General features: G+C 35.7%; 1 protein-coding gene and 1 pseudogene across 4 annotated transcripts in view; both read right to left on the reverse strand.

Annotated features, from left to right (window-relative positions):
• The window catches only part of WDR7 (WD repeat domain 7), a 376,679-nt gene that overhangs the window by 60,738 nt on the left and 296,935 nt on the right, over window positions 1-19,006 (reverse strand). For all 4 annotated transcript variants that reach the window (XM_032152211.2, XM_032152210.2, XM_058438305.1 and 1 more), the window contains one exon: window positions 2,956-3,055. In XM_032152211.2, coding sequence (XP_032008102.1) covers window positions 2,956-3,055 — 100 coding nt within the window. The remainder of the gene's footprint in view (window positions 1-2,955; window positions 3,056-19,006) is intronic.
• LOC116470148 (small nucleolar RNA U3) lies at window positions 7,934-8,132 on the reverse strand (annotated as a pseudogene).

The following is a 19,006-nucleotide window of genomic DNA, read 5'->3' on the forward strand; positions in this document are numbered from 1 at the left end:
AACATGTCATATTTATCCTGTGGTTTTGCATAATCTGTTTGGGAATAACAGATCTAAAACAAAAAAACGGATTTAAAAAAAAGGCAGAAGTCAATACCAAAAGGTAAGGGAGAGGGATATAATTTTTCCTTTATCTTTTACCAACCAATCTCACAATGACAACAGGGGACATATATGACCCTTCAGTCTCTCAGTCATGGGTTCTCTGACCCCACTGGGCCTCTTCTCAGCCTCAGGATCCTTTCTTTCCCTTCAGTGTGATTCCCCCATCTAAGTGATCATGTCTTATTTTTCCATCCAACTGGGACCATACCCCTACAGCCAAGTGAATTTTCCAGTTATCCCTTTATATGTATTTTTATGTGATATCTCTGTGTCTTTGTTCATGCTAAAAAAAATTGTCCCACACCCTCTGTTAACTGATTCCAACAGATTCTTTAAGAAATGCTTCATTGCATTCTTAGTTCAAAACGATCCTTTGATTCACCTACAATACATCATTTCTAAACATGCTACCCATACTATGAATTTTGTTTCAAATGTTGGCTCATTTTTTTCCAAATATTATAATGCTAGTAAAATAAAAGAATTAAGAGAATAGCTTAAGAGTTCAGTGTTGCTGGATATAACTGGTAACTGACAAAAGTAATGATTGACGTTACAGATTTAGCTTTGTTTTCATGTTGTGAATGATGAGAGGAAGGTGCAGCCTTCCCTTTCATACAGAAGTGGAAGTTAAAGGTTATTCAATAATTTGGGTTGGTAAATTTGGGTATCAAAATCAAGAAGATGAGGTAGGAAAAAATTATGGGGACACTAAAATGTCTAACTAGGCTGGACGTGGTAGCTCGCGCCTGTAGTCCCAGCACTTCGGGAGGCTGACGTGGGCGGATCACTTGAGGTCACGAGTTTGAGACCAGCCTGGCCAACATGGTGAGACCCCATCTCTACTAAAAATATAAAAAAATTAGCCAGGCATGGTGGTGTGCACCTGTAATCCCAGCTACTTGGGAGGCTGAAGTGAGAATTACTTGAACCGAGAATCGCTTGAACCCTCAAGGAAGAGGTTGCAGTGAGCCAAGATCACGCCACTGTACACTCCATGTCAAAAACAAAACAAAGATAAGATGCCTAAATATACTAAAATGATATACATAAAATGGAATATGAATGACATTACATATTCGTGTTAAGAAAGAATGTCTTTTTGATAAGTGTTTCTCAAGTATTTTAATTGAAAAAGATAAGATATTCAAAACATATATTTTTTTGCATGTTACCAAGATCTTCACTGAGACCACTTAGTAGGAAGAAAAATAAAGAAATGTATCCTGAAGTACAACTTGGTCCTTTCTCATTAATTCTTCCTAATAGCTGTTGTTCTCTCACTCATCTTGGGGTCGCCTCACAGTGCTCACACCGCCTCACTTTTCCTCTGCTGATGGCAGTTGTGTCTTATGTGGTAACAAAGAGTCCTGTGATTTCCTCACTTCATTTTTAAAGAAGCCTGACAAGGTCGCCTTGTTCTTTTTTTTTTTTTTTTTTCTTTACCTGGTAGATGCTTGTGGTTTACTTCTCTCAAATTTACTAGCAGCAATATACTCCAGTTTTAAAAACTGTCTTAACAAAAGAGAATCTGAAAATGCTATCTGAAGAACCTGTCTCTCTTATGAAAGGATCCTATAAACAACATGCAATTTAACTTTTAAACAAGTATTCAGAGTGTTTTCATTGTTCTCAGTGAGGGCCCACAGTAGAAGAATATGGTGGGGAGTTAATGTCTTTAAAAAATCACAAACAAAATTTGACAGTTAAACAAATATGGCAATAGTGCACACTTGATGCACTCCCAGAAAATGCACAATGCACATTCACACATTAGAGACTTTGAGAAGGTCTGAACAAAGAAAGCTGTTTAACATTCCAACAGTATCCCCTAAACTTGTCTGACCCCTGAAATTTTTACCCCCAACACCTGAACACCTGTTACCATCTCTTAGAACTACTTCATGGAAAAAGCCAGACAAGCTTTTAGATAATTAATTAATAGTTCATTAAATTTAAGAGACAGTATAACATTTTAGCTACATCCTTATGAATTTCTTCCTATCCTTCTGGAAATTCCTAATACGATAATATGGTTGAATATATCCACATTAATAAAATGCTACAAAGAAACATAAGAAGCTATGACTTGGAACTATTTACCAATGCAACATTATAAATTTACCATGATCATGGTGGAGCCTAACCCCAATTTTGTGAAGTAACAGTGCAACTCTGGGATAAAGTGATTTAAGGCTATGTTTCAATTCCTTTATATCTAAAGTGGGGTCAGATTTGCCCTCTCTTCCCAACTGGTATATATGGAGAATCAGGTGATCAAGATCAGGAAAAAAATCAATTAATTTTTCATAAATACTGAAGTGTTATAGAAGCATAAAGAGTGTTATAAAAGTATAAAAAGTATTATTTCAAGTACAGCATCTATTTCCTTTTCATAGAACTATAATAAATGCTGTTGTGATTTCTTCTTTTTTGAACTGAGTAGATCACTGTCTTATAATTGTGAAATACCTCATTTTCCTTAGAGAAAATTAATTTTGTTCAATCATTATATCATAATAACATATCAAACTTTTCAGAAAACACATGGCAAAAATAAGATCAGAAAACTCGGTTTAAAATAAGAAAAGACGTATTGCAAAATAGTTTCTTAGCAGTGCCACTTTACTTTGGGCTCTCTTATGAACTGTTCTGTGGCAACCCTTCAGTCTCAGTGAATGAAGACAGTAGGGCTCTATATTCTGTGCGTCCTTCATTAAACTATTGATCCCTTTAGCATTATCCATAATGTTCCAGCAGCTCAGCAAGTCAACTGGTGAAGTGCTAGTCTCTCTCTCCTCTCAATAACTTCCACGCTTTATGGAGAGGAAGTCACAATGATGTATTTACCTGACATTTTCCAGTCCGGATGTCGTACAGGGCCACTGAACCATGACGAGCTCCAACTGCTATTCTGTGATTCCGCTCATAATAGCTGACCATGTAGAACCTGAGTTGAACATTTGAACAACAAAAACAAAAACAAGAAGCCAGGTGAGATGACCTGCACTTGGAAGTGGATGGCAACATTTCAGAGGTTAAAGCTAGCTCTGACATACATTTTGAAATAAATATATCAATAATAAATACATTATGATTTTTCAAAAATGTTTCATTTTAGTAATTCTTGAAAATTAACTGAAAGAAAAATGATGTAGAATATCACTTTGGCCTCTTAATAATTATTTTCAACAGAAACAACTTACAATCACAAGCACCCTTGAATTTTTGAAATAAGAAATAAGGGCCAAATACAAAAAAATTAAATATGAAAATCCAGTTTTGCTACAGTGACTACTATGTAAATATTTCTATTTGAGCAGAAATGGAAAAGATGAAAAGGCTTACGTATTCCATGTAATTATGTTCTCCTGGTATATTATAGTATTAAAGAGTAAAATACACTTTCTGGCAGAACAATCATAAAAAGACTACATAAAATTTATGCCTAAGTTCATATCAGTAATTTAGAATAAAATTAGAAAACTATCCACCAGAAAAAGTTATCCTGTCAAGTTCCCTTGAGTTCCCATGTTTACCAGCTTATCTAATGATAGCCGTGACTTTTAGCAGTGTGAATAAGCATATTTGGCACTTATATTGTATTGCATAAGAACAGGATTTAGCAAGGATGGTTTGAAGATTGTAAGAGATTGATTTATTACTTATTTTTATTTTTCCAGATTAATTTTCATGATGAGGTTAAGTATTTGAACTCCTTGTCTGTGCCTTGCCATACTGATTTCACATCTACATGGCTAAGGCCTGAAGGTAAGAATAAAAATTATGAGAAGTATAAATAAGGTATCATTTTATATCTGCGAATAGTTTCAAATATACCTTCCCATTATCTAGTCCTATTGTCTCAGTGTGAGTTGCCCAGATGAACAAGTGGCCTACCCTAAATATTTAGGAGGATTTTGCATCAATTCTATTACACATTCCTTGTCTTTTCCCCTTGGGTTCCATAATACCAAACTAACTGTTCTGTTAATATTTATATTTTATAAGGGCGGAGGGGGAGGCAAAACATGACAGAAAAAAAATCTCATTTCTCTAATGCTTTCTCGAGGTAGATATACCAGGGCATGGGACAGTATTTCTGATATTCTAGTAACAGAGGCTGAGAGAGACAAGATATTTGAATGTGGGAACATTCTGAAACCAGGGATATTCTGACAAAGCCATTTGGCATTATCAGACACTATGACATTCGTATATATTTCATAAATCTGGAAAACAAGCCATTAAATTTTTAAACTTTTGTTACTTATTACCAAGTAATACACTGAACAATATTTTTGTTCCAACCCGAAGCCCCACTGAATAACCAACCTCCTCCCCTTTAGTGGAAGGTTAATGCTCAGTTTTTTTTAACTTTTAGTAACAGGAAGGAAACCACTTTAGTGTGTCCTGCTGGGTGGATTTTCTGTGCTCATGAATGGCACTGTCCTCTTTGTACATTGGTTTGAGAGAAGGAAGGATACAGAAAGCTCCTAAAACATATGAAGTTTCCCCGGCTACTAAGTGGTTAGGAAAAAGCTAGTTTCTCAAAGCTTTTCTTGTCCAAAGAATATTACTCTACCTTAAGAGGAAGAGTGGGAATCAGCATTCAAAACCTACCATTCTCACACTTGAAAATGAAAATGATTTAGAAGAGTTTAAAAAATATTTACTGTTTTGTTACTCAATAATTACAGCGGTCTAAGTATTGGGCATCACTGTGCCTATATCTACATCTATACACATATACCCATGAATAATTTATGTCCTATTATGGTACATAGAATATAATATCTAACAAATGTTTTAGCAAATATTTATTCTGTGCAGGTTAATAGGCACAGGAAAATATAATTTGCAGTGGTATTTTGTTTTACCTATTATTTGCACAAGTTTGACAACTATATTGCCAACATCCTTTTGCAAAACTGAAAATAATTACCCCCAAAATAACCCTCTTCAAAACAATACATTGGTAAAATATACTTGTGTTGACAAAATCTTACGTAGTGAAGCTAGAATCTGAAGAGGTTTTGTTACATTGCCCATTTCCTATGCTCTGGATATCAAACTCATCCTTCTATATCATCCACAAACACCATTATTTATGGGAGAAAGAAAGATCAAATCTATTCTTGGAATCAAATCTTTACTCTGCCTGAAAGGACCATAATATATTACAGGTCTGCATTTTTCATTCTTTGGAATTTACTACTGGACTAATACTTGTAAACAGTAACTTAAAGAATTCTGGACAGTGAAGGTCTTAAGGCATGTTTTAATCTTAGGATTTCTTGTTAAACTTTTTATTCCTTTAGCAGTGGCTCTCTTAACAGAAGAAATCAGTGGTATGTATGCAGTCACTTCCCAAGTATCCACTATGGGAACCAGCTGCAGTGAACCAATCCCTGCTGAGGCTTCCAGAGCCCAGCATCCTCCTGGTCTGCTCTTTCCTGGAGCCAGTCCTCCATGTAGGGTCTGTCAAGATGAAGGATGGTAAGATACGCATTACTTGCTCCCTGCCCCAAAGGGATCAATGGATTGAAGAGAAGGGTCCGTTATAGTTTTTAAAGCTGCACTTTTTTAATCTTGACTGGATCCTGCATGACCAGATTTTTCCTAAGGGATGAAAATTCCTGTAAGATTTGGGGGTTTCAGAGTGTTATTGTGTGCTGAGCCTTCTGGAAATGGTGTCTTGGTCTCCAGTTCACTGTGTTGATAACACATCACGTAGGCAGTTGGCCATGACCTGGCAAGAACCATTTTTATATTCATGTTTGAACAACAGTTCTCCTCTGCTAGGCGGACCACAAGGCAACTGTGAAGCCAGAGAGCACATCACCACTCAAGTCAGTGAAAGAAGAATAAAGCGGAAGTGGGTAATGATGTAAAGTATATTTCTTGCTGGAGCTGAGGTGGTCATCATCCAACATGTTGAAAGTCACTGATCTCCATGCTTTCATCATTGTCCGCATGCAGTCAGAGTAACTTTTCAACAATAAATCACCTCCCTTCTGTTCACAGCCCTGTTCATGCTGCTCTAGTCACAGTGACCTCCTTGCACTTTCTTGAATATGACAAAAGGGTTCCCATTTGTGGGTTTTGACAGTTGCTGCTCCCTCTGCTTGAAACTCTCATCAGCCTGTTAACCGCCATTGCTCGTGCCCTCACTTCATTCACATCTCTGTTCCAAAGTTATCTTGACAAAGGAGGCTTTTATGGGGCACCTTGTTTAACGCAACAGCATTTTACCCATTACTTTTAACCCAACATCCTACTTTTTCTTTATTATGCCCATCACCATTGAGATATTAAACAATGATTTTTATTTATTGCTTTTTATCCTCCATCTGCGACTTTGTGTTTTGCATGAATACATAAATATGGTCCAAGCAGGTAGGATGCAACAGTAAGTGAAGTTTGAGACATTACACTTACCCATTATCCAGTGTATAATCTATGCTAAACATGGATTTTTATGACCAATGAATATTTTATAGGGTCTAAAATAATAATTGAGATGAACAACAAAGGAAACAAAAACTGTCCAAAAATGGCAGAAATCAAGAAATGGGCTCTCCCATGACCCTTCTAGAAATGTATTTTCAATGGAAACAATCAATTGTAGATTTACAAGAAGGTATCATAAAGGATCCTGGAGTCTGGGTACCTTAGCATGAGACTGACAGTTACATAAAAAATATGTAATTATATATTAGGGAATTAGAAAAGATTGCATGAGCTGAAAGTCAAAAAGGTAAATACAAATAGTCTAAATAATAATATACATAATAAAATAATTTTCAATATAAATGTTGTCCTGGAAAAAAAATGACTCTAAGAATTTGCCAAAGATTTATATTAGCACACATAAATTTCAATAAAAATGCTATCATTTTGATGCCATTATTGAAATAGGGCAAAACATAATTAAAAGATAATCATTTATCAATCATTATTAACTATTACTAGAACAGGTTATTGTGGAGGAGTGATACAATCCAGTTCTTCCAAGATGTATTTGTGACTTCAACTATTGAGGAGCAACCCACAGTGGGGTGTACAAAACGCTGGAGAGGGATGGTTTGAGTTTGAAACACAAATATGAACTGAGTCTACTCTGGCACAGCAAATCACTTTGAAGCACACCATGTTGCTTGGGAGTTTGCCAAACACTCAGTACCTGCGTTTCTAAATAACTTTGGCACTCCCTATTTATACTTTCCCTTGGATTGATGAACTTTTAATCTCTATCAAAAATGGCCCGCAAATAAGAGAAAATGTGTGAAATTTAAAAGTTAATTTGAAAAAAGAAATAGAAAACATGCAACTCTCAGCAGAATTAGGACTTGGGAGAAAGATAGAAACCTGTAAAATCACTTTAACTATGACTTCAGCAATTTGCAATGATCTCAGGATGTTAAGTTACTGCTGTATATCACTTCTCCTTGAACATTAGAATGCAACAAGAAACACTCTTCAATTAACCCAAGATTAACCTCCAGCTTCACATGAAACCATCTTAAATCTAAGCGTACACAAAAGAGAATATAGGGAATACAACTATCTTTTTTTTCCCCAAAATAATACGACAACGACTACTATGTGCAGCTAACATTTACTGAGTATTATGTATCAGGCACTGTCCTAAGTATCTGTATATGTATTTTCAAAAGTAACCGAGGTATTATGAGCAATTCTTATTGAGTTGTTTTTAGGAATTCTTAACATTGATTTAAAATGTTTCACACCCACTAACAGTAACTACTCTTAACTATTTACTGGATCTGGATCTTCTGAGAGCTTTTTCTACCTTTTTTTTCCCCCCATTCAGACTGCATCCTCTCCCTCTTACTTTGCAGAGGAAGAGAAGAACCACCAGTAATGGCAAAGCGCAGTTGAAGGGAAGCAACATGCTCAGGGGAGGACGCTGCGCCTCCTCTTTGTGATTTCTGCTGCTCTACACGTTCAGAGCAATTTCTCTAGTAACGAACTATAGAAATGATCCCTGAAAGTATAGTCTATTCTCTAACCTTTAATACAAAAGTGATGTACATACTACACATACTTTTCCGCAACTTCGCTTTCTTCATGGGATGGTCCTCTCATGTCAGCACACATGGATCTCATGTCATTCTTGCTCACATCTGCATTGTAGTTCTGCATATGTACATTATATTATTTAACCATTCTTTTTCTGATGGGAACTTAGGTTATACTGTACACGGATCCTTGTATACCTAGGTATTTTTGTAGGATAGAGTCACCAAAGCTGCATCAAAGCATATGGTACATTTTAAATTTTAGTAGACAATGCAAAATTGCCTTCACCTTTCACTAAAAGAATGTTCCTACTTGGTATTACCAAACTTCATACTTTTTTGCCAATAAGAGGAAAAAAAGTATCACATTTTTGTTTTAATTTACACAAAGTGACTTTTTAGATTGATCCACTTGGTTACAGTCTGCAGGATATGCATGTAGGTTACATTCTTAATGTAAAGAAAAATTATTTAAAATCGAATCAACTGCATGGTGCATCCCTTTATTCATCATGCATACTGGATGGGAAAGGAAATACCTATGAGGTATTCCCAATAAACCACAGGAAAGATTTGATTACACAACACAGGCAAGCTGGTTCTGCAGGAAAGAACAACAGGACTTCTACAGTGGAGCAATGTACATGTCACTTTGACCCCAAGAAGGTACCAGTGACAACCAACTAGCTCAACCTCCTTGGCTAGACAGGACAAGATGCCAAAGAGCTCTTTCAGGGCCACAAACTTGAGGAGCTCAGCCTAAAAGATTCAAGCGTAGGTTCTCAGAGAATTGGTCAAAAGCCCTCACGGATGCCACAGCCACAATCAAGGGGGACAGTTTTGTTCAGGAAGAGGCACTTTCTAGAACATGTTGGTATACACCCTCCAGAATTTCAGGCTGCCATGCTGCTAATATGTTTGAAAGGTTCATAGACATCAAGGTGGCTTTGGTGAAGGCATCAGCTCAGGGCGAGCTGTGTTGTTAGTTTTTGGGGCTATGAACGATGGAGGGTGGGGCAATGTTTTCCAGAAATGCATCATTCCTGTGGAGAGCACCAGTTCAAAAAACCAAATGAAATGTCTCTTATTCTGGGATGGTGACAGACACTGGAGAATTCCATTTGAGACTCACTACTTCCCAATCAGGGTTTTGCACACTGTAAATAGTCAATAAGTATTTCCTGCTGAGTAGTTCGTTTCCCTCGGAAAAACTTGCCACAAGCACACTGTAGCTGGCATATTACAAGCAAGATCAAAAATGTTTCCTGGGCTATCCAGGCATCAGAAATCCTGTGAAGAAAAATGGCATGTACATCTAGGGTTTGAGGTACAATGGCTGAGAAACAGGTTCCTTATTGCCTGGATCCATACTTACTAATTGTGTAACCGTGAGTAAGTTCCTTAACTTGTCTATGTCTCAGTGTCCTGATAGGGAACATGGGAACAATAATAGTACTTATTAAGGTATTTTGTGGTTGAAATGAGTTAATGCAACAGAAGTACCTAAAACAGTGCCTGACACACAGTAAACACTGGTAGGTGCATGCAAACCTTATCAGCTATCATCATCATCATCATCATCATCCATCTGCATCTCTGAATATATACTACAGAAAGATTAAATAAGATGTAGTTAATTTGCTATTTTCCTAGGGCAAATAAGTGTCAACTAATAACATGCTAATACATAAGGAAAATGAGTGCTCAGAAAATTTTAAATTTATATATTTTCAAATACTTACAATTTACAAGTATAAACCTGATAATAATTACAAATTATTTTATAGTTTCCATCTAAATTTGCTAATATAATAGGGATTTGGTCTGAAACACTTTTCTGTAGCATTTCAAACAGGCTGAAAATTAAATATTCCTCCTGTTATACAGTGAGGAATATGGAATACTGCTGGAAGGTCAAGTTTTTTGTTTTAATATGAAGAACTTTAGTATTAAAAGACAGCCATCTGTCTAGGAGATTTTAGGATAGACAAACTGGACTAGAATGATTTTAGAGGGATTTCTACTTGTGAATATAGAAGTAACATCTATAATTATTTATCATGAAATGTATTCTATAAAATGGGACCTAACTTAAGAATTTTACTGGAATTTAGGACTGAAGCTACTTTACCTCCCATTATTGTAATCACCATATGGGATAAAAACAAACCACAGGTTTGGAGGAGTTTCTTAAAAAATGAGCTCATGCACTGTTCTAAAGTAGACAGTGTTCATTTCCTTACTAGATTTTAAGTGCCCATTTAGGTGAACGGAGCTGATTCAGCTTTTCACTTGAAAAGCAAAATCAATCAGTCTGTCTACATAATAACGAAGTTTAAGAAAAGGTAAGCTATCTCTGAAAATATAGACTTGTAACTGTTCTGTCTAGATTAGCTTTCTTCATTCAGTTCAAAAGTTTAAATACTTATTTTACCTTGAATTTTTTAAATCTTATCTGTGTTACAGCTATGTTTCCCCAATGACACTTTTTACTATTTCTTTCATTTGCATTATTCTTATATCCAATTTTAAAGAAACACACACTCATTGAAAAGAGAAACACAGATGATTTATTATAGAAAAACAGTTAAGAAGTGAAAGTAACTCTTTACCAATAATTCCCTCCCATCACCCCCAGTATTCACCAGTCATAGCTTGGGGTGTGTCTTTCCAGATCTTTTTCTCTTCATATATGTACCTGTATAGGTACGAATATTGATCTTCACATATAGTTTTCTTTTTTAAAAATGATTTTATTTTACATGCTCTTCTGCAATATTGCTAGTTTCTTTTAAAATTTCTCTTTTACTAACATCTTTCCATGTCAGTAGAAATGGATTACCTCAATCTTTTTAATGGCTGTATGGTATGCCACAGTTCTCTACATTTAATAGAAGCAACTGTTAGTAAGAAATAATTTCACTTAGAGGACACAAGTGAATGAGTGTTTTAATATAAAGCACATTATTCTATGTAAATACTAAGATAACTTCTGACAAAGGTTAACTAAAAGTTAATCAGTTAAATCCAGCAAAAACAGTATTAAACACTTTAAATTTTAATGTCAATGATTTTAGAGGGATTTCTACTTGTGAATATAGAAGTAACATCTTAAGTAAATTAGAGAAAATTATATCCCAAGTCCTTTAAAGTTAGTATTCTCCTTGCCACTACTAATGTCTTTAATATCTACTGGAAAGCCAAAGTAGTTGAGTCATTACATACATTGTTCAGTTCTATGCACATAGTGCTTGAGAATTTCTTCATTCTTAGCCATGAAATATGCAATGTAAAAGAATACACATTGTAATTTTTGCAAAGTAATCATTGATTCATTAGTCAGCGATTCACAATAGTGTTTAATTAGTATTTCATTCAATGAGTCATTCTTATATATAAAAATAAGCATAGATTTTGGAGTCAGAAGGATATATCTGCCTGACAAACATCTACTCATCTTTGAAAACTCTGCTAAAAATACTACCAGTTCTCCTTTCATCTATGCACAACTGCCAGCTCCCTCCTTTGTGGCCCTCTTATCATGGCACTGGGACTCTTCTGTGTGTCCTGGACACCCTTTTCTCATAGTGTTTGTGATAGCTCACTGATTGACTTCTCTGTCTCTGCCAAGCCAACTTTAAGGCCCTTTAGGGCAGGGACTGCCTGACAGGCACAGCATAGCACACAGCACAGACAAACGAATAATTGAATGAACTGGAAATTTTCAGAGAAGTCACACAAGTGCTTAAAAATTATTTTACTTTGTTAAATTGAACAAGTTCCATTTTTTGATTCCATCATTAAATATGACTGAAGTTTCTATTGATTTTTTATGTCTTTAATAAGTATACTGAGTGGATGATATGCTTTTTAAAAAATACAGTTTTTTAGAGATGTTTTAAAATCAAAGCAAAATGAGGAGAAAGTAGAGTTCCTATATTACTCCTACCTCTGTATACACACAGCTTCCCCCACTATCAATATCCTCCACCAGGGTGACAACTTTCTGATAAATTTACATATCATTTACATTAGCGTTCACTCTTGGTTTTGTACATTCTATGGATTTTGACAAATGTATAATGGCATACATCTACCATTAGAGTATCATATGTATCACATAACATAGTGTCACTACCCTGAAAATCCTTTCTCCCCCGACCTCTGGCAACCACTAATCTTTTTCTGACTATAGTTTTGCCATTTCCAGGATGTCATATTGCTGGGGATCATATAATAGATAGCCTTTCCAGATTGATTTCTTGCATTTAGTAATATGCATTTAGTAATATGCATTTCTCCATGTCTTCTCATGGCTTGACAGCTAATTTTTTAATAGTGCTGAATAATATTCCATTGTCTGTAAGAGAGGTAATATGCTTTTAAAAAACTATCCCTTTGGTTTCCACTTAAACATTTTTCTCCATAAAACTTCATCAGATACAAAAATAGCATTAAACAAAATAGGAACTCCTTGTTTTTCTTAAAACATATGATTTAATTTCCATATTAATTGAGTTCTTTGTTCATTAAATAGTCTTAGTGTAGGATTAGGTTTGAGAGTAATTATTTCAAATAATTTTTAGGAAGGCATCAAAGAAGCTACAGCATTCATATAGCCCTGCATTAAGATGTGTATATTTTAACATGTTTCAGAATTTATTGTAAGATAATGGTTGGTAATCATATATTTGTAAGTCAGTCATGAGAAAAGTAGCTGCTACACAAAAATTTTAATATTTTGGAGTTGAATGTTGCCATGGTTAGCAGGCACAAGAGCCCCTTGTTTCACACAGGAGGAAACTGAAGTCGAGTGATGTGCTTCAGACCGCACAACTGGGTGTGGCAAAGGCGGGAGCCCTCGCCACCTGGAATTCGCTGTCTCAGCAGAGGCAGTCCCACAGGGACAGCTGAGAGCAGTGCTTCTCAAGTGTCCACACTGACACTAGGATGTTATTTGCCCTTTTCACTCTCATTTTCTCACAAATGCATAGCTGAGTTTTCCAGATTTTACATGATCTAAGATATCACAGGTGGAAGCAGATAGGATAATTCAGCTGACTTATGTTAAGCCAGACATCGAAGAGGTTGGCAAACATCATTTTCCATAAGAGTATTTTTTATGTTAACATATAATGGGTTCTTTTTAAATAAAATAATTAAAAAATTTCTCAGTTTAAATTTCTAATATGGCAAATATTGATAATTATAACTCACTGTAAACAAATGTTCTTTGGGCTCTTCAATAATTTTTAAGAGTTTAAAGGGGTCCTAAGATTAAAGAGGTTGAGAATTATCTAAAATCTTTGAAAAAGCAGACTATATAGTGTATATACGCATATATATATGTGCATGTGTATATACATACAGTGTGCATATAAATATCTTAAGATATAATACAGACAGATATATAGTATATATGTAGCTTAAGATATATACAGTATGTGTGTATATATCTTAAGATTTCATATATAAATTCCATATTTTAGGGAATTATATATATTCTGTATCTTTGAGAATTTTGTTTCAAAGACACAAAAGCAAGCTAAACACAAGTGCTTAGGGTTGCTGAGAAGAAACTGTAAGATAACCTTAGAATAGACAGATGAGATGACATTTAGGATGGGGAAGAGGTAACTGTGAATTAGAGAAGGGAAAGCCAAGGTAACAAAGGTGAGGAAGAAGTACGGGAGTGTGCGCCCTGGCTTTCTGTTCTAGGAGCAGGCTCTTTAATCCTCAATGCAGGCACAGGGTCTCTGCATTCATCATTCAAAAGTTAAGGTTGCTGGGACTATAATAGGAAATTATCAGAGAAGTTCCCTGTTCTTAAGGGCCTAATGAGTAAAAAAAGGATAAACAAGAGGAGTGCAGATTACAGAATTCTGTGAAGCTAAAAGGGTAATAATGTGAGAGTGATGGCAAGGAGGCTATTACACATAGGGAGGTCAGAGGAGGTTGACCTGAATGATGAGACCAAGCAGGCTCCGTCAATATCTGGAGGAGGTGCCTTCTAGGCAGAGGAAATAGCAAGAACAAAAGTTCTGAGGTAGGAATAGCTTGGCTTTATTAAAGGAAGAGAAAAAGACTAATGTGCCCTGAGCCTAGAGAATTTGAGAATGGCACTTCAAGAATGCAAGCCTGACACATTTAAGAGGACGTCATCTATAATGTAACCTCAAAACAATAGGCAGATTTGCTACCAAGCATTATGTACCATGGTGTTTTAACATCAACCGCCCATGGTTCCTTAAGGAGGTCCCCTTCTGGAACCAGTGGCACTGGAATTTGAGGACAGTCAGGAATCCCAAGAAAAGTTAATGGTCCTTTAAAATAAGTAGAAGTTTCAGGATTTCTATTGAGCTACAGGAAACATAGCCTTAGTTTTCCTGAAATCTAGCCTACCTTCTCTCCAGGTACTGGATCGTAAGAAAGGTTATCACTTTGGGATATGGGAGATGCAGAAAATAAAGAGTTTTAAGAAAGAAAAAATACGTTTCATGATTCTGTGCAAAAGGATTTCACTACATCAGTGGTTCTCAAACTGTGGTTTGCAGATGCCTTTCCTTTGAGAAGTCCATGAGATCAAAACAATTTTCATAAAAATACTGAGATATTATTTGACTTTTTCATCGTGTTGACTTTGCACTGATGATGCAAAAGCAATGGTGGGAAAAACTGCTGGCACTTTAACCCGAATCAAGGCAGGGGCACTGACACGTACTAGTTTAGCAGTTGCTATGTTCTTCACTGCCACACTGGCAGTGAGCAAAACAACAGAACAGTTTCACTTCAGAATATCCATGATGAAAAAGTTATTAATCAATTAAATTTCAACCCTTGAGTACATATCGTTTCAATATTCAGTGTGACAAAGTGGGAAGTACACATAAAGCACTTCTGTATACTGAAATCTCATGGTTGTCTTAGAGAAAAACACTCGTCAGATTGACTTGCAAAATGAACTAGCTGCTTTTTTCATCGAACGCCATTTACTTGAAAGCATAACTGAGAGAAAAACTACAGTTATTTGAGAGATACTTTCTTGAATATGAATAAAGTTAAGCCTTTCCAGTAAAACAACTAACAAGATTTATTGCCAACGATAAATTCAAGCTTTTAAGTAAAAATAAGAATTTTGGAAACCTATATCTGGCTTCTCAAAACTAACTTTTTGAGGAGATCAGCAGTAATATTAGCAAATGTGCTATTTTAATATTGTTAAAGGCAAAGTGATCATATATGGAAAGCCAACATAACTCAGTGGACCAACATTGTCCGAAGACCAGTGCATAATGTTACAAAATCACAGGCAGGCGAAAGACCCATTCAAAGTGCAAGATACACTGGCGGATTTAATATAACAGTAAAGTTCATGTGACTGCACATTCCATATTGCAACTAACCTTTAAAAAACAATCACATGTTGAGTTTTGGTGTAGTGCCCAAGAAGATACAAAATTACCTGAAAAGGCTATTAATACATTCCTCCCTTTTCAACTACACATCTGTGCAAGCAGATTTTTAAATTCTGACCATATATTCCAACCAAAACAATACTGCAACAGATGAAAGACATGCATAGATATTAAATTCCACCTGTCTTCTAGACAGTAAAGAGATCTGACAAATGTAAAACGATGCTATTTTTCTCAGTATTTGTTCATTTTGGAAAGTATTTTTCAGAAAATGTTTCTACATCAATGCAAAATGAGTTTATTTTAAATAAATCAATATTTTTAAAATGCTCAGTTTTAATTTTTAAAAGATGAAAACATAGATACCACCTTCATAAACAAAAACTCAGGTCTTCAATTTTGATGAGATCCTGAGACCAAAAAGTTTGAGAACCACTACTTTAAAAACTGAAAAGCATTTCGTAATCAAAAATTGCTTGTAACCAAAGGGAGAGAGAGAGAGAGAGAGAAAGAAAGAAAGAAAGAAAGAAAGAAAGAAAGAAAGAAAGAAAGAAAGAAAGAGAGAAAGAGAGAAAGAGAGAAAGACTTTAGAAAACCAGTGGGGGCACAAATCGGATTCCAGTAGATGAAAAGAGTGGGAGAGGTGACAAACTGGATGAAGCATAAACTCCTTGTCCTGGAGAAGGATGGATTGGACAGTAGGTGGAGAAGATGCAGAGAGAAGGAAGGGTTTTTACAAGAGAACAAAATACACTTCCAGTCTGAGAAAGAGATGCCATAGAGAGAAAATGAGATGAAGGATGGAGAGGAAGAGGCCTGGGCATGGAACTCAGCAATGGTCAGCTCATCCTCTGATGAGATGGCTCAACTCCATGTGTGCTCCTGACATGTGTAAGCCTGTGCAACAGTGCACAGCCCACTCTGAAGAGCACAGAGCAGGTATGAGATCTGTTCAGGAAAGCTGGGCTTCACTTTGGTCTTACTGTCAGCACAAAAAAGGTCATCAGTTTGCCTGTTTTTAAAATGAAGGACAGGAGGCAGTAAGTCACAACAGAAGGTCTTTTATAGAATCAAAATTTTACAACTTGTAATTCTATAAAAATAATGCAGTAAGGTCACTGCTTAAGCGAAAGAACTGATGCCATTTATTAGGATGAAATTAAGGACTAAACACATGAAGCGGCATAGCTAGTGTCATTATTCAAGCACAGTTATTGAGTGGCTACATTGAGGGCATATATTTTTTAAACTAAAAATTGGGACAGAGCCCAACAAAGGATCTTTTTTTTTTTTGAATCTGTGAATTTATTTGACAAGTCTTTAAAAACCATAAAATTAAATCACTCTTGGTTATACATCAAATAAACTGCCTTAACTTAAAACAATAAAAGTGCATGAAATAAGGACCTATCTGGGAATGCTCGGACATATGGTCTTTGGCCAGTTGGAGTCCTCTACTAGTTGCTATAAAAGAAATGAAGCGAAAAGCCCCTTTCCTCAAGCTACTTATAATGTGCATGACTGTGCAGTTTTAAGTGACCAAAAATCACATCTAGAGGCATATCTCATTTTTGCTCTGAAGAAATCCTAAAATCTCTTATGACTTACAATTTCATTTAAAAAAAACCCTAATCCTTTATTTGTCATGCATTACACCACTATCAGACCTCAAGATCATGATACAATCACCTTAAACTTAAAAAGTACATTATATTTGTAGAAGTATTTTATCTTCATTTCTAATGGAGCCTTGATAGTAGCTTCTAGGAGCTTAAACCTCTCTATTCTGACATTAGTAAAGAATACTTTTGCCAAATAAAAAACAAGCATTCCTTTCGGAACATGTGCATATCACACATACAGGTTCTAGAGTGCTTTTCTCTGGGCTCAGTAACATCTGTGCAGAACGCACCGCAAGTACTGCTCTACGCCTTCACGTTTCATGATGCTGCAGCACACTAAGTAGTGTAATACCAGTCAGCATTGATCCAGTGACCAAAGGAAGACACATAACCCAACTGAGTCAAGCATGGCACACTCCGTGTTGATTGGTCTTCTGCATGAGGGGCTTCACAAGGGGATCTGAGTTCAGTAACATGGCAACTTGCAACGAAATTTTAACAAGGAATTCTGAAGAAATTTCAGTGATGCTTATCCTCCCAAGCCTTGAAAGGAGTCAGTTCTACCTTCTTGGCGTCTAGGGTATTTTTAACTGAGGATGCTGCATTATTTATAGTCCAGGCAATTAAATGTAAATTACTCAGAACCCTCTAACAATAATTATCTAGAGTGCTAGATGATGCCTTTTTGAAGATCACCGAGGAGACATATGAAGGCAAAGCCAAGGCCCAGCTGGGAAAGAACCTACAGAGATTCACTTCTTAAATGTTATCTTATTGTGCTTCCTATTCTGCTCATTTATAAACATAAAACTAATTCAGCGCTGCAGCAGTCTTGTGGCCAATATGTTTGTGCTTTAAAATGGATGCAGTTTGATTCCTATATAATAATACAGCCATATTTGTTACAGTGATAAAAAATCTGACAGGAGAACTATTTTGTATAACTGTGTTTTGAAGGATGTGTGTGCTCCATTTTTTCAAGGGCACTGAAATCTAAGTAATTTTCTTGTATTATTAGTAGATGACACTATATTATTAATATCCCAGAAAGTGAAATGTGAATTATTAGGAAATATTTAAAGCTATGACTATAACATTAATACAGCTAGTTAATAGTGTGTGATTTTTATAACTTTTACTGGATTTATTATAGAAAAATATCTACAGCTATATAAACAACTCCAGGAAGAGCTAAAGTATTTCAGTTAATACAAAAAATGTCTTTTTTATTTTAGAAAATAATCATAGCTGATAATATTCTTACAGTGATTTTTACTTTCATGGCTTTTGAAATAAAACCATGTATTTCATATACACACACACATATATGTACTTAGGTACATATACACACATATAATACATACACACACACACACATAACATAAAGGACTTAGGGAAGCTTCTAGAATACAGTAAAAAGACAAAAAAGACAAAGCTGAAGGTACGATTATGAGGGAAGGAATACAGGAGACAAAAGCCATAACTTCCTAGACGTAAGCAGGGACTTTGGCTTTGAGCTGCTTAATGGCCAAGGCAAATTTTAAAATCAACACTGGTTACACGGGAAAAACAAACAAACAAACAAAACACAAACAAAAAAAAAACCCCACATTCTAGGTTCCTTAGGAAAACAAAAACGGGCTGTCATCTAGATTTAAAAGAAACGTCTTGATTGAGTCTTCATAGAAGGGACACTGAACAACGTACTGAGTGACATCAACACAACAGCCCTGCGATAACAAGACCACCATGTTCTTATGCACTCCCTTGAAAGGTGGCTCCATGCAAATGGCAGGCCTAATGCTGAAGAGGGACATGG

Source organism: Hylobates moloch, unplaced genomic scaffold (genome assembly GCF_009828535.3).
Source record: "Hylobates moloch isolate HMO894 unplaced genomic scaffold, HMol_V3 SCAFFOLD_5, whole genome shotgun sequence".
In the NCBI taxonomy this organism is placed as follows: Eukaryota; Metazoa; Chordata; class Mammalia; order Primates; family Hylobatidae; genus Hylobates; species Hylobates moloch.